This window comes from Uloborus diversus, chromosome 4 (genome assembly GCF_026930045.1).
Source record: "Uloborus diversus isolate 005 chromosome 4, Udiv.v.3.1, whole genome shotgun sequence".
NCBI lineage: Eukaryota > Metazoa > Arthropoda > Arachnida > Araneae > Uloboridae > Uloborus > Uloborus diversus.
Genome location: NC_072734.1, coordinates 43,775,184 through 43,798,565, shown reverse-complemented (window position 1 = coordinate 43,798,565; position 23,382 = coordinate 43,775,184). Strand labels below are relative to the sequence as shown.

At 31.8% G+C, this 23,382-nt stretch overlaps 1 protein-coding gene across 1 annotated transcript in view; it reads left to right on the top strand.

The window, feature by feature from the left end:
• Positions 1-23,382, top strand: part of LOC129220080 (inactive dipeptidyl peptidase 10-like) — a 100,695-nt gene that overhangs the window by 36,256 nt on the left and 41,057 nt on the right. The window contains exons 6-8 of the mRNA XM_054854418.1: positions 11,595-11,669; positions 14,642-14,694; positions 19,704-19,782. Coding sequence (XP_054710393.1) covers positions 11,595-11,669; positions 14,642-14,694; positions 19,704-19,782 — 207 coding nt within the window. The remainder of the gene's footprint in view (positions 1-11,594; positions 11,670-14,641; positions 14,695-19,703; positions 19,783-23,382) is intronic.

The following is a 23,382-nucleotide window of genomic DNA, read 5'->3' as shown; positions in this document are numbered from 1 at the left end:
CAGTTGAAACTACTCTTTCTGAATTCATGCAGGTTGGTGGTACTGTTAAAAATGCGTGATACACCTCCTCTAATTGTTTAGAATTCTTGTATCATCAAGTAATTTGATCAGTTGCATGTTATTTTTGTATAAACGACTTATGTGTGTGTGTGTGTGTTTCTTTGGAATTGTGTGTATTATTATTATTTTTATTGTTTTTAAACTTAAAGCTCGTTTTAGCTTCTTTTCGAGAGACAATACTTTAGCAATATTAACATCATTTTCTCTTGAGCAGGATGGTTTTTGTTTACTTTTTATTAGTCCTTTGGTTTGAAATTTACGATAACTTTGACTAAATTTGATCTTGTTGGTTTCTCTTATTTGTTTTAGTTTTAGCTTTCTTTTTAAAATTCTTTTCAATTATAACTATTTAAATATTTGAAAATATCTTTGAATTCATGGAACATATTTATGCTTTTCCTCTACGCAAATTTTCAAGGCAATATATAATTTCTAAATATTATCTTGCCAAGTATGAAGCCAAATAGTGAGACTCCACAACAAACCATTACTGGTGTCAACAAATTGCCATGTGTAATGCTAACAAAAACAGTTTTTGTCAAAATTTAGTACAGTTGAGACAAATATTTAAGAAACAAAATCATAAAGCATTCCTGCAATTGGTGGTTTTGAATTAATTGTTCATCGGACAAATGGGGTGGGGGGCATTAAAAATTACACTCGAAATTAATTTTCCCAAAAGGGAAAATGAGCGATCAGGGAAATGTAAAAAATCAATACAATTTACACAAAATACTTTTGTTTAATGATATTCTACTAGTTCATACTTTTGAAGCTAAATTTTTACATCAATAGATAGATTTCTGTTCTGTAACATGGGAAAATGAATGTACATTTAAAATATAAGTAGATATTTAATAAGTTAAATTGAAATTTTTTGAATTAACACTATTCATTATTTTCAGCTAATACCGAAAATACCGATATTTTCCTCAGCAAATACTGGTATTACGAAATTGCAAAATTGTTCAAAATATCGGTATTCGGTATACCAGTATTGCAATCCCTGTATATGAGGACTACTGTGCAGAAGATGTCTTTTCTTTCGAAATTTGATGATGCTGAATACATTTGAAATTCATTTGAAGAAAAATTTTCACGTATCTAGAATCATTTCTGCAATAAGAACACTAATTCGGAGTTTTTCCACCAAGTGGTGCTGAAAGCAGTTTGTATATGTAGCACATGACTACTATACTTAGGCCTCACTTTTATAACTCTTGCGGTTCAAAAATTAGGAGGGTCATCGGACTTGAACGGGCACCCTGTTTACGGGCTATTTAATTTAAATAAGAAGGGTCGCGACGTGCAAAAAGTTAGGAATCTCCAAATATTATATGTGCGTAAAACTATAATATGGTTCACACTTTTAAATTTAGTTATACAGCAACATTTAATTTAAAAAAATTACTTTTACTTAAATGCATTTACAAAACTATTAACAGGCAGTTTCATTCGCTACTTAGGTTCATTTCACTCTAAGGAAATAAAAATATACTTTAAAAAATTACTAGTAAAAATTCAATAATATTAATAGTTTTGTTAGTTTATTTAAGAAACTCAATAAATTGCTTACAATGATTTGCCTTTTAGTTACTTTCAATTATCTGTTTGGGAAAAACTTTTACAAACATTGAGAACTTTTTAGAAAAATTAAACCTAAAATCCTTTTATATAAATAAGGAAATTATTTTAAATCTCGAATCTTCAAATGATAATAACTGTAATTATCTTGATCACGTGTCACATTTATCCTGTTCGATATTGTCATCTGTTTTTTCAAAAGAGAGGATCCAGCATATTGATTGATTGTTTCCCTTAATCAACTACACAAAACTTTAATAATCAAAACTTTACCAGTAGTGTGAAAAATGTGTCTATTTATTTAATTTTGCACACTGGAAAAGCAGAAATAAATCAACATAAGAGATTAAACTTTCTATTTTTACTTTAAGAAAAGGTGACAAAAGTCTGGAGAAAAGAAACGTCATAAATTTTACTCTTACGCTTCCCTATTCTTATTCTTATGACATTTGAATCTGACAATAACTTTAGCACAGACGAGAAATATAAATAAAAACTTTTGCTGTCATGATCAGGCAAGAAGATGTCATGTTTCTTTGCAGATATTTTTCTACATTTTATATTTTATTTCCCTCAGATTAAGCTCTTTCCATGCATATTCTTCGCTGATGCCTTTCATAAAGTCGAAACTCAGATCCGTAATACTTTGTTACTTTTCTGTCTTGTGCATTTGTCTCAAACTTTAAGGAGTTTTTTTTTTCAGCTGTGCGTATAAAATAAATACTTATATCTACTGCATTATGTAGCATACGCAAATTCAAATTTTAGTAAAATCCATGGATATGGATCTGTACGAGGGTGTTTCAAAAAGTAAGGTAACACGAGCTTTGATGGATGTACTGATTCGGCATGATTGAAAATCACGCTGAAGGTAGCGATGATGATCAGAGCTTTCAAACAGTGCCAGTGGATGGAGCTGGGTGTCCACTAAAAGTATAAAATATCAGTTAGAAGATAGATGCGTTTAGGGAAACATGTCCCACCAATGTTGCATAAAAAGACATTGAACCACCCTCCTTGCAGTCCCGACCTCGCACCAAATGATTTCCACCTCTTTGGACCGTTAAAAAAACACTTGGAGGTCCGGTGGGGAAGAAGTCAACTTCAACAATGTGAAACCACATCAAGATGGCTTGCTGAAACACAGCATCGGTTATGAACTGCTTACCTTCCAAATGATTCTTTTAAGGTCCAAATCACTTGGTGTGAGGACGGGACTGTAAGGAGGGTGGTGCAATACCTTCCAACAGATAAACCTTATCACACTTCTTGTTTCGTTGACGCGACATGTTTCCGTCAACGCAGCCATCTTCTTACTGACATTTTGTTCAGTTGGTGGACTGGTGGACACCAGCTACAACCACCGGCACCGTTTGAAAGCTCAGATCATCTTCGCTATCTTCAGCGTAATTTTTATTCATACAAATAAGCTGCACATCCGTTACAGCTCTTGTTACTTGACGCCTACGTCTTGTTGAAACGCCTACATATACACATGCATCTTTCATCCAATACATCGGATAACTTATTTATTGTTTAAAAAACTCGACAAAATATTAAAGAGGGGTAAGTCAATGGTATTCCAAAATATCCTTAGGAAAAACAATAAAAAATATTTTAATGAACTGTAGATAAAAGAGGAATAATGCCCTCTCAATTTCAGCTACTATATTAATCCTTTTTTAAAAACTTTTTGGATAGTGAATATAAAGTTGCCTACATCTGCCATATAACTGTAAAAAACAAATTACACGGATGGTAGTTAATAGGGCTGTTATAGAAGTGAAAAAAAAAGACAAAATATCGAGAGAAAAGCCAAAAGGCAATTTTCGAGATAGTTTTTGCAATAGAAAGCAGCGTATTTGAACAGCAGCGTACGATAGAAGGCAGGAGGTCCAAATATTTGTTACTACCCCACTCAAGTTACACGGAATAATATTAACGAACGCGTCAAAAAATGCAAATGAACTACAGCAGTAAAGGACAAGTGATAAGTAAAGCAGAATGTAACAGTGGTTAGAAACGAACACATTAACTGCTTTGAGAAAATGGAAATTCAGAGGGGATTTAGAGCTTAAAATTTTAAGATGATTGTAATTTAAAATATGTGATTTCATCACCCCCCCCCCCAAAAAAAAACGGGTGTTTTTTTTTCTGCGTCCATAGTCGCTGACATTCTATTTGACTGAAGCAATTAGCCAGTATTCAAAGAGGGAGTGAGAAAGAGAGACAGTGTTTAATAGACGTGTAGTAAGTAGAAATACTGACCAGCTGATCATTTCCTTTAGAGCTATATGTAGCCGTTATGTGATAGTTTAAATGCTAACCTACTAGTAGAGTTGATCAATCTTAGCTGCAGTGCAAAGTATGTTGACAAAACGTTTCAGCAAAGCAAGAATATCAGTCCAACTAAGTTTTCGTTAACCGAAATACAACTCTCAACCAATTTCTGAATAGTTTTTGCAACGTTATCCCGAATGAATTAATATCCTTTGGTAGCGTACCGTTAAAAAAGTCTTGGTGTCAACTGTGTTTTCATATTGAAGCTTTAGTCATTTGACGACATTGCCGAATTAGTTGAAGCTTCCCAGTTCTAACATTTGTAGCCAAATCTAGCACAAAAGATAATATGAAGAATGCCTGGCGTTAGCTTTAAGAAGCACTGAAATTTTTTTGTTCCACTCTATCATAAAGAGTTTTGGTCAGCAAATCTATTACAGTTTTGAACACTTTTTGCGCGTCAAACCGTGTATCCGTGAAAATTTCACTGCATATATAGTTCTGTAGAAGATTTTGTAAGTAAATGTACGTGTAAATGGCTTAAAATTAAGTTTGCGTTAAAATTTCGAATTGTAGTTTTTACTACAAAAAAATAACTTAAATATAGTTTCCTTTAATTCCTCATGGTGAACGAAATGCCTCACAAAAGAACTCGAAAGAAAAAAAATATCGCAGAAGAAAAAGCTTTTGCACGTACACTTTTATTACCAAATTTTGTTAGAATGCTTTTAGAGCCCATCATGCATCTTCCTTTTAATGTAAATTCAAGTAGAAAGCAGGGGGAGAAGATATTTGAAATATGAATAACAATTTTCGCCATGAACGGAAAATTGAAAAACTCTCTCTGAAGGGCAGTGCATTTCCACTTATCTTCCCTTTCAATTTTGTTTTATCAACTAAGCTGCAATGTATGAGTATTTCGATCCAATGTTATAATGATAACTTTCCTTTTCGTTATGCTTGCTTGTAGATATTTCGTGAGTAGGGGAATGTTGTGAATGGTCAAATAGGGTATAATCTTATGATGCGGTTATGCATTAACTACTTCTTATTATTTAAATGAAAGCTGTTTGGAGTTTTGTACTACTAGTAGAAGGGTGATGACAAATGGTTTACTTGTTGAATTAGGTAAGGTTTTTTTTTTTATATAAATGGAGTTTTTTAGTTTAAGAAAAAAGCTGTTTTCTTCGAATAAAGGAAAGTGATTCTTAGATGCTATCTCTTTATGTAAAGCGATTTTTAAACGGTTGAAACGGAAATTAAAAACCGTTATAGAAACAAAATGATAATAAAAAAAACTTGGAAGTTTGCACCATTAACTTATTTTATGAATTATTTAAAACTGCTGTGTGTGAAAACCCTACTTTTCTCAATCTCAGACTAAGAGCATGAGAAAGCTTAGCTTACTTGTCATTTTATATATATTTTTTTTTTTCACAAAGATCTTTAAATACTAGTCTCCTTTATTGTGATATACTTTGAGGTGGACATATTACTATTTTGACTGTGTTGCATTTTCTCTTTATTTTATTGCCATAGTACATTTATTCTTTAAGTAAGGTAGTGAGTCAACCCAATTTAATATTGACACCCAAATATGTCGTTAGCTTTCTTTTACCTTTTTAGAAAATGTAAAAGGAATATAATATAAAATAGTTAGGCTCAGAAATTCGGAAAATTGCAAAACTTTGGCACGGCGAATTCCCGATTATTCCCAAATTTGGACTTAGTACTGTGTGAATCTTAGTTTAAAAACAAAAACCTATACTATTTCACAATAGATTAATAACGTAACCTACTATGACGAAATCTATACCGTTTTACTCTACTAAATATTATTATTTCAAACCTCCGACGAAGGAAGGAAGGAGATAAGTTTTAACGTGTTTGCGTTACTCAGTGTCTGTTTGTGGCATCGGAGTTTTTACACGGATGAACCAATATTGATACTTCTGATTTTGTTCGAAAGGAGACTTGATCGAAAGTGTTCCTAGCTAGATCTCATATTTGTAGCATTTTAATTGCTGATGATATCTCTTAAAAAAAATTGCCAGTGAATACTTACACATACATTTTAAATATTGTTATCACTTGAAAAAAACATGTTCATGCTGACGATGTAATTTGTGGGGAACTTTCGCGTGATTGGTAATGGGATGACAGGCAAATTGAAAAGGCTCAATGATTTAAGCTCTCAAACTGCTGGCAATTTCGATTTCTGAACAAGTAAAGTAATTGTATTTCATTGTATGATATACTAGCGGTATCTCTGCACGGCTTTTCCCGTAATAGAATATTAAAATGTCACTTGGTTCGCCTGTATATTTACAGTTAACGTCTACTATGCGTTTTTTTTCCCCAACACCTTTTCATATTTTTGGCAGATTTAAAAACTTAGCATGTAGCTGAACAGAAGCCTGTCTTACAAATATTTTAAAAAGGGAAGGAAGTTTCCCTTCTTTGCTTAAAATGCAACTTAAGATAATTTTCCAAAAATAAACACTATAAAAAGAACGTCGTAATAGCAGAATTTTAATAATTTACTGAATGTAATTGCATAGAAATAAGAAAAATAAAAGCAGTCGATTTTTTTCTCTATAGTTAAAATATTTCAATTTAAATCCTTTAGAATAAAATAAAAAGGTCTGGATCGAAAGAATAAGTGCGTTTTTAAAAATGTTCAAAATAAAGAAAAAGTATTGAAACGAAGAGACTACTCGATGGAGTATGTTACCATCGAGCTATAGGAACATATACAAAAGTTATTTTTCGTTTCGAAAATAAATTCCATTTATGTTTAATTTTTGATTTTACTCTCGAGCTAAATCATTTTGAATCGTTTTGCGTGCTTAAGGTAAACCTTGGAGTTTGTATTTGTTAAACGATTCCTACCGCCCTCCGCATGCTCGTAGAAACTTAGAATAAATTGCATCTAATGCAGAAAATTTCAAGCTTTCGAATGATCTAAAACTTAAGAATGTGAATGAAACATTTCTCCCCCATTCAAATAAATGTGAAAAATGGGCTTAAAACTGGAATAAAAAAAGAACAAAATCGAGTTTTCGAAAAATTGTTTGGAATGCACATTTAGTGCCAAATTTCATGAAAATCTGCCAAACTCTCTAGGTAATATGCGCGTCACAGAGATCCAGACATCGAGCTTTATTATAAGTAAAGAAGACATGCTTCTAAAATGGTTTTAAAGTTTCAATCTTGGTATTGTTTTTGTCACTAACAAAGTTTAGTAGCTCTGATTTTTAAATTTTTAATGAAAAATTCTTTCTTAACAGATGGAATAACGAAAAAATCATAGAATAAATACACAAATAAAAGGAAATAAAATATGAAACAAGTAACATTTTTTTTCCTCAAAAATATCAACTCATTGCTGAATAGATAAATCTTTTCCTCGTAACGAGAAAACTGGGGTTACATTAAATTTAACTATTGGCATTACGACGCCATAAGCTTCTGCATCGCTGAGATTAATGAAAAGATGGCAGCTGCAATATTGATTCACTTCTGGAGCGCATAACATTATGCTGATGAGAGGAATAACTGTGAGAGTGTGGATATGGCTGGCATTAGAGCGTTCCGAAACTTTTTAATTATCTCATCATTAATACAAATAGCACGAAAACGTTTGAGAACGTAAATATTTATTTAAAAGATAAAATGAAGCCTTTATCAAAAATGTACTTTTTTTTCTGTTTGAAAGAATCGTGGTTGGTAAGTTCTTGAAGTTTGTACAGGAGATTGAGAGCTTTCAACTCCAATTCCTTTACCCTAAAATTACTACAACGACGTCTCCAAAAGTACTGGCAGAGTTGCAAATTTAGAGTGAAAATGACCTACTCCGACTCGAGGAATTTCAAACCTTCGATTTCCGACTGAGACTCCTTTGCCCTGCATAAAAAAAGTTCACCAAGCATTTCTTCCTACATAGTTCAATTACACAAATGCGCAATGTGTGAGTACATTGCGAAAAAGGTTCAATTATAAATGCTCAATTTGAAGCCTTTAATTGCTCGACATCGACTCGCACTCCTGTTAGTTCCACAAATTTTGGATTATCATATTTTCGATGGTTCCATAATGCTACAAAAATGCGTTGTTGGAGTTTGTCGTGTTTTCGGCATCGGGAATAGATAAACAGTTTTTGACGTAAAACCGCAAAAAGATAATCCATGACTTGTGAAACAACTGGGGTCGTTTCCGAAATTTTAAAAGTTTTTTTTTTTTTGAAAGAGCATGCTTTAAAACATGGGATCTGGCCATTTTTTTAAATAATTGTTTAAGTTTAATATTTTTAAAAAAATACTTAAATCGGTGCGCTTTCATTGTTTATGTTTCAGCCCGATGACATCACAAATGATGAAATGGCATTCGGTGTTGCCATTCACAGAACAAAATATTTAATTCGCATCTTTACTCACGTGTATTGGCAACGATATGGTTGATCTCAAGCGTAGAGCTCAATTTTAATTCGCTTGTTGATTATCATATCGTGGAACCGTGGTAGAAAGAAGCGCCAAAATGCATTATTTGTGACGTCATCAAGACCACGCCTTGTTTGAAAAATCGGACATTTAAAAAAATTAATTAAAAAACAATTGTTGGGAAAATAAAAATATTTTCTGGGTCTTTTATTTTTTGCTTATTCTATCAATTTCAGTGACTAAAAGTAGTACTTTTGACTGAAGGAAAAAACCCCATTGAATTTCAGATGTCACTTTTACCGTGTAACAAAAGACTCACACATCGAACTTTGTTAACTGTAAAAGAAACTTGGTACATTTCTCTTTACAATAACGTATCACTTTTCGTAATAAATGCAGAAATTTCAAAAGTATGACTTTTTAAACTCGGTCCGTCATTTTTCTTATGCTGTATAGTGTATGTCATTGATCATTAGACTTTTGTATAGGCATTGCAATACCGGATCAAAAATTCAATACCGATATTCGGTATTTTTGAGACCTGATACCGGAATACCGGTATTAATAGCGGTATTTGAAATTTCTCAAAAAAATCATGAAAATATATTGTTTTGATGTCACATTTTATGATTTTGTACAAAAATTGTATTATTTATGATAATAATCAACATAATGCATTTATTGGATCGTCTCTAAGCCTGGGACACATTTTAGTGCTCATATTTGCTACAGTTGAAAATAATTTTCTGAAATCATGCAGGTCGGTGGTATTTTAATAATGTGCGATACACATCCTCCAATTGTCTAAAAGTCCTTAACCTTCAAATAATTCGGTCTCTTACGTGTTATTTTTGGATAAATCCTTTTAGGTGTGTGTCCGTGTCTCCCTTATTGTGTATATTATTATAATAATTACTTTTTTTTAATTTATAGCTAGTTGTAATTTTTTTCCGAGAGACGATATTTTCAAATAGTAACATCATTTTCTCTTGAGCAAGAGAAATTTGTGTCTGCTTTGGTTTCAAGTTTAAGATATACTTGACTGAATTTGATCTAGTTAGTTTCTCTTATTCATTTTAGCTTTTTTTTTAGAAATTATTTACAATTATAATTATTAAAAACATCTGAAAATATGTTTTAACTGATTATGCTTTACCTCTATGAATTTTTTAAGACACTATATAATTTCTAAATATTATCTTGGAAAGTATAAAGCCAAATAGTGAGACAGGACAACAAGCCAATACCGGTGACAACAAATTACCATTTGTTTTTCTATCAAGAAAATTTTTTTTTTGCAATTTTGTATAGTTAAGACAAAAAATTAAGAAAAAAAGCATTACTGCAATTGATGGTTAGAATAAAATGTTACTAGAACAAATGCATTCAAAATTAATTCCACTCGAAATTAACTTTCACAAAAGGAAAAGTGAGTGATCAGGGAAAAGGAAAACCTGAAAACATAGTGCACAAAAGCTCACGAAAATGAAATTCATCTTACCATCTTCTAAAGATGATATTCTATTAGTTAGTGCTTTTAAAACCAAATTTTTACATCAAAAGATTGATTTTCGTCCTGTATCATGGAAAAAGAAATGTACACTTAACTTATTAAATGTCTACTTATAGTTTAAGTTGAAAGTTCTTTAATTGAAACTATTTATTACTTTCAATTTATACCGAAAATACCGGTATTTTACCCCAGCAAGTACCGCAATTGCGAAATTGCAAAATTGTGCGAAATACCGGTATTCAGTATACCGCTATACTGGTACTGCAGTCCCTAGACTTGTAGTAACACCTTTGATACCTTCATGTAGACTAGGTTTTTTTAAGCACGTTTTCTACAAAATGCAGCTTGCAAAGGTATTACATTCTTTAGAATATGCGTATAGACCTAAAAAAGTTACAAAATGTCCAAAAGCTTAATGTTTTTATTATAAGAAAATTATAAATTTATTTGGTGTCGACTTTGTGAGACTGAAATGCTTCTAGGTTCTTTTAGCGATTATTAGTTGTTTTACTATAAACAGTGCTGCTAACTGTAACCAGCTAATAGCCTTTCATTGAAAAATCGATTTATTACAGCAAACATCGAAGTTTGAAAAAATATTCAAAACAGAAATATCATTATTGATACCATGCCCAATCAATGATTTACACAACATTAAAAATAAAAAAAAATATAAAAAAAACCCTGGTTGCAAAGCCTTTATCGTAAAATGAGCACATTTTAAAGAAGATAAGTATTTTTTTCCGTACCCGGCTAAAATACACCTTGAATGCCCGTTTTCACGTTTTAGACTTTCAAGTTACTCAAGGCGCTTGTCATGTCGTACTTATGGACATGACTGCGACTTGCTAAACAGACGCAGTCAAGTAGCACAGTTCAACAATAAGAAACATTTCGAGAATGATTGATATAGAATCGGAATCAAAAAAAATTTTAATGATATCTTTTTAAAAATGTTTTTATGGGTCGAAAGAAATGTAATCCTAATATATTCCGATTAAAATAAGAGTCACTGTGAAGAAATATAATTACCTATAATTTATTTATCTATTTTGCACATCTGGAATAGCAATTTTAGCTGTAATCATTGCTTTGTTGTAATTACGTTCTACGTATTTTTTTCGACATTCATCATTTTACAATTTTAAAACAGATGTTTTATTTAGTTGTTTACCATTACAATCTTTAATACTCAGTACTACAAATAATATGTCCAAAAGTTAAAGACAACGATTTTGATAATATATTACTATTACAAGGTATATAATGATAATTTTGCTTAAAAATCTTTCTCTCTTCCCAAGTTTGTCTATTGCTTTATATTATGGTCATAAACCTCAAAAAGTTTTCAAACTAGTTTTTTCCTTCTAAAAGGGGGACGGATTTCATCCCTTGATTAATTGAAATGAATGAGGTAACGACATTACTTAGAATACACTTCGCAGTCAAAAGGCAAAAAAAAGTAAAAGTCAAGCATTCTAAAAAACAGAAAGTTTGCTTAGATCTCCTCTTAAATTCCAATAAAATAGTACTTTTTAATGTCAAATCACATTGCAAATGAGGGTAGTTTCCTTGACCCTAACGTGAGTCCGATTTCAGTAATGGGACAACCTTGACTGGTAAGAGAGATAAAAATTTGATTTGAATATTAAACCATGTACAAACTCGTTAATTATTCCGTTGATGTGTAACACTTTTGTATTTTTTTTTCTTTTCAGAAACCGCTCAATATACAGTCCTTTAGCATATCGCCCGATCGCAAATATGTTCTTATATCCCATGATCATGAACAGGTAAGTACTGGTTGAGAATTAATTAAATACTTTATTTTTAAATAGCTATAGTAGTTAGTTTGTAAGTCAATGGCGGCGATTGGAGATTATAGGTGTAGGGGGGAGGGGATTTTTAGAAGCTGAAGATTTCACTTGTGGCTATATTTCGGCGACCCCCGAAAAATTTTCGAAGCTGAAGTAGTAGAAGAAACGTTTAGGCTGTCTTTGGTGATGTAAATAAGGTAACTTCCCGAAAAAAATCCCAAAACTGGTGTCCTAAAAAGGCAATTTAGGGCATTTTAACAAACTGAGGGCAAGTCTTAATGGAGTTCGCTCCCGAAAATTTCGCAAAGTTGAATCGATTCAAAACCGCTATTTCAGGACATCTTTGAATGACTTAATGAGGATAGAATGAGTTCAGAGGTTTTCCTTCGGAACTCATAAAGGCTTTCTTTTGTGACTTCAAATTAAAATTCGGAGGCATATCCCCGAATTTCTTCCGTAATTGGAGTCTTAAAAACGCATTTTTACATATTTTTACTGATGTAAGAAGCGTAAAGCAACTGGGTTCTCTTCCTAGAAAAACAAACTCCGAAATTGGAACCTAAATAACACAAACTTAGGCCATCTTTGAATTTACAAGAAGGAGGAAGCATGTTTTGCTTGTTGTCCCCTGGAAAGTTTTCGAAACCGAAATCTAAAAATTACAATTTTAATCTGTTGTTGATGATGCTCGGGTGATCTCCCCAAATTTTTTTACAAATTAAAATCTTAAAGTTCAGGCAATCTTTGATGAGGAAAAAAGTGCGGGGGCGGTCCCCTCGCTTCCTAACTTGCCGCCACTGTTGTAGATCAAAACTTTTCATTATACTAGACGTATTTTAAATACATTCTAGCTTTGTCAGTGCAATGGGCATGCTCCTTTAAATACCACTTGTACAATTTGGATTTTAACAAAATATATTTTCATTTGAATTCAAAAACTAAGAAAAAAAAAACTCAATGATTTTCAACCTCATTAAAAAAAAAAAAAAAAAAACTATTTTCAGCCATGTGCAGAAATGTCCGGGGGTCCCGATTTTATGGTCTGAAAGTACATGTATGCTAACTGCTGCGCAATTTGCTGTATGCGTAAGATTATTAAACAAATTTGTCTATGGCGATATTTCTGGTGATCTTCCCCATCTACGTATTCAGAGTCACAATTGACTACAACTGTATTTATGTCGAGGACTGCATACTAAGTGCCTTGCCTCCATTATTTTATATACCGATAGATGGCAGCACCATCACCGGATCGAACAGTTAATGAGAATTTAGAACTAGCCCAGGAGCTAATAGCTACCTAGTACTAGCACCCCCAGAGGTATCGTTTCACTTGGAGGACATTGAGACCACGAGCATATTTAACGTCGCCCAGTCCCCTTTAATGACGACGGTGGGTCTTCGATCATCGAGGTTCGAACCCAGGACTCTCCGGCCCCGAATCCGACACTCTACCGATCGGGCTACCACGCCCCCCCCCCCTCCATCTACGTATTGAAGTATGAAACTCTTCAAAACACGCAAACATGGTTACAGTTAGGCCACAAGCAAATTACTAGCCTCAGGTCACCAACCCGTGATATAACCAAAATGGTTTTAGTCGATATTTCTCTGAATATGACGCTTTGAAATGCTTATCCTGCAAAAAATAAAAAATCCTTTTAAACTGTCAAATTAAGAAAATATCAATCATGTCTGATTGATTTTTTTTTTAAATTTACTTTGGATTCCTGCCATTAAAGAATTTTAACAATGAGATCAGAACAAAGCTAAAATGTTTTTAAATAAGTAACCTAGTTTAAAAACATGACACAAACTTCATTGTGTCATGATACTTACTGCAAAACCAGTACAAAATAACACGTTAGTTCATAACCCGTATTTAAAAACATAAAAATAAACTTACGAACGCTTGAAACAAAACACACACACAAGAGAGACTCACTTTTCGTTAAGAAGACTTTGTCAGCTTCCAATTTACAATATTAAAAAAGAATAAAAGAAAACAAAACTTTTGACTTTACAGCATTACTTTCTTTTAACAGAAATAGTAACACAGCATTATTCATTCTAACTATACCAACAGATTAATGAAGTGTATGTTGTAACTTTTGACTTATTGTTCACCTCAAAGATTTATTCTAGATATTAGAATTCTAAATTAATTCTCTCTGCTAATTTCATCAACGATGCTTGGCTGGCAAAACTAAAATGTATTTTGCGAGTAAAGTAACATCAGATAATTAATGACTGAGGGAGGATCGTTTGTATCTGTTTCTAGGATAGGTGGTTATAATTTGTTTCCATCATCGGAACTACATTTTGGTTTAATAAAAGTACAAGGTGAAACAGTAATGTCGAGATAGGGTTAAATGTTGCGAATATGTTAAATGTTAACTAAAATCAAAATATAATTCAACTTAGTCGATTAGATCAATATATAGATACAAAGGATTTGGTATTAAAACCAACCTAATCCTTTTTTTTTTTTAATTTTACAGGAGCAACAAAAAACAACTTTACACAATTTTTCAACTAATTTTTCAAAAAATATATTTTGTTTTTATTTTGAAAAATGTTTGGGGTACAACTTTATTTTAGTCATTTTTTAAAGTAGTATTTTCTAACCATTTACAAGTAAAATAAATTGCGTATGAGTTAATTTTGAACTAAATCAGCCTTATTTAATGCTTAGCTTTAAATTTTCTTTTTAAATTTCGAGTTAAATCATGTGGATGCTCAATTTTAAGCCATGAAGTGGCATGCACAATAAAAATTTATTTTAATGAAGCACATCATAATAGTAATATTGTTGATTATTTTGCTTTATAATGTGTATTTTATTTTATGTTGATTGTTATTTGCTTTATTTCCGACTGATTGAAAGTTATATCTATGACTAAAGAAAAAAAATATTTTGACAAGAATAAATTAATTTATTTTTTCAGGTATTTAAACATTCTTTCACCGCGAAGTACAAAGTTTTCATTGTTGAAACCGAGTAAGTATTTCTATGGAGAGCATTATGATTGGTATCGCATTGTTTTAGTTCTCAGTACGTAATGCTTCTGATTCTAGTGCACTTACGAAACACGTTTTGTTCTCTTCATGCTTTTTCCGCTATTTTAAAGATGTATTAGTTCGGCCGAAAATGTTTTTAAGTGAACTATTTGATTCAGACGCCATTTGACCATACTGTTTGCTTATCTCTTACTTTGCTGTTTTTTTGCTTGGTCGATAAAAAATATGTTTTTAAATAGTTTTTTAAATATCGATAAAAATATTTTTTAAATGTACTAATTACTTTCATAGCTCGTCAATAAATTAGAATCAGAAAAAAATCTTAAGTTTATTTATTTATTAGTTTTTCAAGAAATGTAAAGTCATCTAAATATTGAATTTCGTCATTTGTTGAATTTCTATGTTTTTGTAAAAATAGTTTGCATAGTCATAATAATAATGCAAACTTGCGAACAAAAAACATGCTAATAGGAAGGTCACATCGTGGACTGAATATTTAAACTATAGTTGAGGCAAACCTTACCTGGCAGCTTCATAATGCTGTAATTAGGATCTACAAAGACTTCACAACGCTGTCAGGCTATATTTGCCGCAACTATAGCTGACGACTAATTTGGGAAAATAAAATGCTTCATTTTTGTTGATTTTTTGTTCAAAAGAAGACATAACACTTATAATGATATAAAATTTATAAATGAAAGTTTAATAACATTTAAAACCAACATTCACATTCTCCAAGAGTCGTGAAAAAACATTATTTTATTAAGTTTTCCTAGAAGCTGTGTGAAAAGTAACTGAATTGTAGTAACTAGTTGAAGTATTCATTCCGCGATTTTGATGTGACATCCTATTGCAGCATTTCTCGACTATCATTTTTCCTGAAAGCAATATGAAAAATAATTGAGTTATAGCATTCAGCCCGCGATTATGATGTGACATTCCACAGTAGCATTTTATTGACTACGTATTTGCGTTTGTATATTAAGGGGGTCCGGGACACGTTTTGAAAAAATTTTTATTATGTACTTTAGAGTTTTGAAATTTTTTGAACTGATTCATCATTTATTTAATAAGCAAAATCATAACATAAATATGAAAAAAAAATTTTTTTTATTTAAATTTAATTAGTTTTTTTCAAAAAAATGGGGTTGCTTTAAATTGCTATAACTCAAAATATTGTTGGTCAATTTTCAATTTTTTTTCAAAAAAGTATGCACAAATATCTAAGCTTTAATTTTTATTCGGCGATTTTAAAAATATTGATTCAATAAAAAATAAAAAATATTTGAAGAAAAATTTCGAAAAATTCGAAGATACTTTTTTTTAAAAAAATCATAATTTTTGCAGTAAACGTTTTTTTCAAATTCGCCGAATAAAAATTAAAGTAAATTGCTTGAAAAAGATATGCTCCAAGTTTCATTACTTTATCTCTATCGGTTCCTGACTTATAAGAGCTTGAATGCAAGAAATCGGGAAAAATTGCATCATGGAAAAAAACGCGTTTAAAGTTTCAAAGTTATGTACACATTCGTTAGATGCATGCAACAAAAATAACTATAACTTTCGTTCTATTTAAGGTAGAAACAAGATTCAAACGTCCTCTTAAGCAGAAAAAAACGGAGCAATTTTTCAAATTATAAAAAAAAAATTGCAAAATTTGAGGATTTTTGTGTCCCGGACCCCCTTAATGGGTGCGTTCAAGTTATAAGGTTTCCATTTTTTCTGAAATAAAATTCAAAAGATCCAAATTCTGTCAAAACTTTCAAGAAAAATATCGCTTGTAGTAACATAAAATACGACACTATACCATATATCATGTAAATAATATCTTGATCCTTGCCAGGAACAATGTTCCATATACCTTAAGTGTCAAAGTTTAGTTTACATAAACAACGTGTAAACATTATTTTTCTCCGCTTCAGTGTGAAAAACCGAACAAAATTCACCACCAATTTATTGAGACATGCGAAAAAGGTATCACAAATTCTAGAACTGCGAATTCATAGATGAACAGAAGTAGCCTTGACTAAAGCCCTTAATCGTAGAATAAGTAGAGACACGTCCTCCATTTTGCGACTAAATGATGCTTTCTTCTATGTCTTTCATCATAACAGACATAGAGCGAAGTATCACTTAACCCCAAGATGGCGGACGCACGGCTATTTAAGCTGCGAGATCACAAATCAGGCTATCGGAAGCAGCGACTGCTACCTTCTTTTAACGTCCTGTTAACATTGTTAACGTTCCTTATGTTTTCACTACATTTCTCACTTTTTTTTCGTTTCAATACGGGCTGTTTTTTGAGCCCGACAGTGAGTACTATACGTCTTAAATGTAACACACGTTACACAGTGGAGCGAAAACGCCAAAAAGCGCTTATAAATGGGTTTTTCCTATATTAGACCAATGGAGGATTAATAAATTTGCACAGGCCTGCCTACCTCTTAAGCAATCAGAACTGGAATTTTAGAGCCCTTCGTCCACTACAAAGTTGAAGGGATCCTTTAGAAAGTTGAAGAACCATGAGTGTGGGAATTTACAAAAATTGCTTTAAGGCAGTCGATATTTTTTTTTCTTAATAAAGGCGAGTATATTTAATTTATTTCATGTCCAACGATAGTAATAGGATGAAAAAAATGAGTAATCGAATTCTCAAACCGGAAATCGGTTTTGATCAGCACCGAAAACTTGGGAATTCAAAGTTATTTTTTTGAAAACACTCTACAAAAAAAATATCCTCTTAGAAATTAATATTAGTTGTTCCTAAATGGTCTGCTGAAAGACCCTGAAAAGGAGTTAGCTGCGTAAACCTGCGAACTTTGGACCCTGGGTCCAACCAAATCGAAAAAACTCCATAATAACATGCCTGTGTAAACAAACAAGCGAGAGAGGATTAAAGACTTTTTATAGCGCTTTTTGGCGTTTTCGCTCCACTGTGCGTCGGAGTGGAATTTATTCTACAAAGAGAAGGAAATAACACTCAGGCCACGTTTGGAAATCGAACCACAACCTCCGGGAAACGAATGAATACATGTTGATCTTGTAAACTTAACTTCACCACCTTTTCCCTCTTCTATATCTAATATACAGAGGAAAAGTAATAGATTCATGAAATTTTTTGAATTTTGATGGATTTGCACGTTTTGAAGTGGGCTGAGTCCATTTTGACCATTTTTGAAAAATGTGTGTGTGACCAGTTTTTTGTAACCGTTCTAGAACAAAAATTACTGCATGAAATTGAGCGAATTTTGATACACATATATACCACCATGTGAATTGGTGTCCAATAGTTTTTGGCGAAAATTCCTTCAAGGGGGAGAAGCAATCAAACGTTTTCTCCTTCATACGCAATATCCCAGGAAGTAATGGGTAGAATCAAACAAAATTTAGTCTATATGTTTACCCTAGAGGATAAATAGCTCGAAGGGGGTTGAGCAATCAAACGTTTTTTCTAGATAATTGTGACTGCTGTATCTCGAAAAGAATTGAACAATTTTGTTTGATTCAAACAAAATTTGATCGACAGGTAGACGTTAGTGGGTACAAGGGCTGATTCGATTTTGGCAAAAATAGCTCAAAAGGGGGTGGTGCAATCGAACAGTCATTGCATTCACGCCGTCAATAGCATAGTGCTGGTTTCGATCTAACGAAAGACGAAATGTTTCCAAAGACGAACAATTTTAAAAGCATTTAAATCTTTCTACACATTTACACTTCAGTGGAAAAAAATGGATGCCTTATAACTTGTTCGCACCACATAAAGATGAGCAACATTCTTGTTACTGCTTGAAATCTGTGTTGCTTAGCACATACTCCTTTGACTTTCACTAAATATACGTAGAGCAGTAAAAGAAAGATAATTCTTTTTTTTTCTGAATTAAGGGGGTCCGGGACACATTTTGAAAATTTTTTTATTATGTACTTTAGAGTTCTGAAATTTTTTGAACTGATTCATCATTTATTTAATAAGCAAAATCATAACATAAATATGAAAAAAAAATATTTTTTTATTTAAATTTAATTAGTTTTTTTCAAAAAAATGGGGTTGCTTTAAATTGCTATAACTCAAAATATTGTTGGTCAATTTTCAATTTTTTTTCAAAAAAGTATGCACAAATATCTAGGCTTTAATTTTTATTCGGCGATTTTAAAAATATTGATTCAATAAAAAATAAAAAATATTTGAAGAAAAATTTCGAAAATTTCGATGATACTTTTTTTTTAAAAAATCATAATTTTTGCAGTAAACATTTTTTTCAAATTCGCCGAATAAAAATTAAAGTAAATTGCTTGAAAAAGATATGCTCCAAGTTTCATTGCTTTATCTCTATCGGTTCCTGACTTATAAGAGTTTAAACGCAAGAAATCGGGAAAAATTGCATCATGGAGAAAAACGCGTTTAAAGTTTTAAAGTTATGTACACAGTCGTTAGATGCATGCAACAAAAATAACTATAATTTTCGTTCTATTTAAGGTAGAAACAAGATTCAAACGTCCTCTTAAGCAGAAAAAAACGGAGCAATGTTTCAAATTATAAAAAAAAAATGCAAAATTTGAGGATTTTTGTGTCCCGGACCCCCTTAAGGCGAAGAAGTGCTGTAAGCATGATGAAATATAAGAAAAATAAATTTAATTCAAAGTTCTTTATTCAAGAAAATTAAAATACTAATTTGGACTTGTTTATTATGACGTGTATTTGCCAGTTTCTTCCTTCGAAGAAAAAATTTAATAAATTTGCAAATTTATATTTAATAAGTAAGAAGAAATATTAAGTTATTACTTGAAATTCAATATCAGAGAAGAGAAAAATTCGCTGAAATCCAAAGTTTACCTTCCTCTTTAGAAAGAAAACTAAATTTTTCCATTATCCTACGTAATTCCATCTTTATGTGTGAGACGGCAAAAAAGAAATCATCTTCCTTTTTGTTTGTCGAAGATATATTGCGTTTTTTCCTTTGAGTCTTAAATCTTTCTTCTTTTATTATGTAGGCAAATGCAGCCTTTTTTGCCTGATATGCCCAATGCCGTTTTTCAATACGTTACGTGGGGAAGTAAAGGGAGCCAGATGGTAAGGAACTTTTGATTTAACTTTATTTAATAATAGATTTTTATATTTGACTAGCTTTGAAATAATGCTTAACCCTAGAATAACGGCTGTCTTCGTATACCTAGAAATACCCCACATATAGATATTCCCCACAGAATAGTATATATATGAAAAAAATAGTTTAAAATAAACATATTTAAAATAAATGCAGTTTACTTAAAATATGTAGATGTTTTATGAATGTATAATAAATTATTAAAATAAAACTTAAAATGACCTCAAAAAAACCAGAGCTGTTTCAGTTGCATTTCAGAACTAGCAGCTAAAGCTCCTTTTTACGTGCAAAACATTATGAATGCTTCATATTCTTTCAATGTTATTTTTTAAGAGGTATTTTTGAATTGGTTCTCTGTTCCAGCATCAGTAAATGTATTCTTATTTATTTTTGTCTCAAAAGGGTCAAAATAACACCAGCCTACACTTTTAGGTATCAACCTTTAAGTTTGGGTTTAAAAAAATGCAATCTACTTGAAAACGTTATATTATACACAACAAGATTATTTAGAAAAAGTCACAGAAGGACTAAGCTTTTTATGAGAATACAGAAAAGCAGTTAGCAAAAAAAAAAGTTTGCTTAAGTCAAAATTACTCCTTCCGTAATTTTAGTGTTAAAACTGATGTGTGTAAAAAAAAACAACCCCTCTCCAACGATAAATGTGCCCTTTCAAATATTTTTTTTTATACTACCATGTTTTCACGAACGAACTTTGACCAAATACAATCCGGAAAATCGAAAATTTGGGATGTTCCGGGTAATATGAGTAATAAACTAAAAACAAATTCATCTATGAGACGACTTTCAGTTTATTAGGATTTTTGAAAAAAAAAAGAAACATGTTTTGTAACAAAAATACGTAGCATTGTTTGCAAGATTTTTTTTAAGAGTAATTTTTCACATCTCTTAACAAAGAACCGCTATGCTATCTTTTATTTCAAACACCTCAACAAAGAGCATCAACAACTTTCCTTTCAAACTCTGCTTGAGAAGGCAATCAATCAATCAAAATCCTCCAAAGTAAATCAAGTTCAAATGATAGAATGAAAGGCAACTAATGAGTAAGAAATTTAGCGCTTAGTCTATTTGGAAGGAACCTAACAAACTTGTTCGGTGAAACACTTATTAAAAAGAAAGAGTACATCTGGTAGCTAAAAATATTTTTTTACAACTATTAGAATCCTGAATGAAAAATTATTATATAAGCCTTGTACTACAATATGATTAAAGTGAAAAAAACCAACGTAAATAAAGCAAAAATTTTGAAGAAAATACAGCATATAGCTATATAAGGCTACAATAGAGCCTCTTCATTAGCGCAGAAAGCTCACCAACACAACCGAAAGTCGCAAAAGAACTGACAACAACCCCATAGACACCGGTATTTTTTTTTCCAAAGAGGGCCAACCAATACGAATTCAGGTCACAAGACTGATGAAGAGGTTCCATTGTAGCCTTGAAATAGCTTTGTGCTGTGTTTTCTGCAAAATTTGTGCTTTATTTACGTTGTTTTTTTTTTCTTTAATCATATAAGGATCCTGCTTTCATGCTATTGGTATCAATGAAGGAAATATTTTCGCAAATATATTTGTTTTTCATAGGGAGTTGGTAGAAACCAATGAACTCCTGGATTGTTACCTGGAAATTATCTGTGAATTTTCGGATTTTTGTTACAGTGTAGCCTTTTAAATGGATCAGGAATTCCTCACTTTAATTAAATGTTGAACTCATACATTTACTTTATTGATTTCAGAGAAACATCACAAACAAAGGTGGTTTCATTTTTCTTTTCATAAATATAATTCTTTGTCATTCGCAAAACGTGCAAAAGATGCATAACTTCTCTAAAATTATTATTTGGTATCTAGGACGTAAAATTCAAAAGGAAAAGAAATTATGTTATATTTTTAGCGTTTATAAACACAAACAGGGGAACACGGACCTAGATGATGACTTTAACAGTTTTTCATTTTTCACAAGCGCAAAATAAAGTCAACTGATGCTTTGTTATCTGAAATTCTTGAGTCGAATCCCACTTTATGAAATTATGTGATTTACTTGAAAATGATTTAAAATTTCATGACAGGTAGAATAATTTTTGGTTAATGAAATTATTCGTTGTCTTGCCCCTCATACTGGGCAAGATACCGCTTTCACGTAAAAAATTGGGAAAAAATATATTTGTAATAATGAAGCATTTAGCATGCATATTTATTATTTTTGCGCACTATCAAATAAAAAACATAGCAGTAAACAATACTAAGGAATTAAGAGATGTGGTTTTCCACAACTGGTTCATTTAAATGTAACACAAGGGCATAACATGAAAAAGTTTTTAGTGATCCGAAAAAATGAAAGCTTCCATGCTTTGATGTGCTCTGGAAATGTTACCATGGCTGTATAATTTTCTTTACAAAACATGCCGAGTTCGCCATCTTGATCCCTTGCGGCACAAATTTAAAAAAACTTGCATTATACTTAACTAGATTGAGCTTCAAGCAACCATACGCCACACTGTATGAATAAACTAAGTTGAACATTATTTAAAACAACTAGAAAATAGCCCGTCACTATATAACGGGTGAAAATTACTTCTACATTTGAACGAAGCAATTGCATGTTTAAGGATATTTTGATAGTTGAACCTTTAACCCTAACTCCAGTGGATGAACCCAAAACTTCAGTAGATAGAGTTCATTGTTGACCACTTTTTCGTTTCTTCATTCCCCTGAAATTACACAATCTTAGCAGTGAAACAGTTAAGTTACCGGATCCAGTTCAGCATTGTCAAAACAAAGCCTTTCCCTGCATGCTAAACATTACCAAAAATTACTATCAAATAATCATTCTGCGGCACGAGTTACATTGTTGATGACGTCGGGAGCGTTACTCGATCATTGGCTATTATATGTATGAGGATTGACAAAAAAATGAGACTTACTTTAAGCTGATGAGACCATGTTATACAATTAGAATTCTGGGTCATAAAACAGTAAACATTGGATGAACTAACGATTTTATTTGGTCTCTCACTTGTTTTCTTGCCAATAAATAAATAGAGGTTGCCTAAGTTCCATATCATCAACTTGCCCCGTGTTCTCCTGTACAAAAAAAATTGATTTCTTGTATTTTGGGGTCATAACAAACACATTTGTCGACTGAAAAAAAAATGGTTTGCTTATATTTATTTAGAGCCCTATAGGAGAATGTTTTACAGTGTTATGGATTATTTTGCGGTGTTATTGATCTAAGGATCTGCAGAAATCTTTAGACCATTGAAGATGTTTCGCGAAATGTATAACCAGGAATTACGCAGCCTTATAAAAAGTACTTAGCAAAGTTATATGAGGTAATTCTTAAGCCTGCTACATATACTACTCCTTTGAACAGCTGTACAGAGAACAAATATGTACACAGGGTGTTCCGTTTTAACCTGCAAGACCTCTATTTTCGCAACCGCTAGTCTTAGATTCATACTTCCAATTGCAAAAATGTTCAAAATCAGATGCAGGGATAATCTAGATATTGAAAGCTTGAAGACTTTTGAAAGTTATTGAAATTTTAGA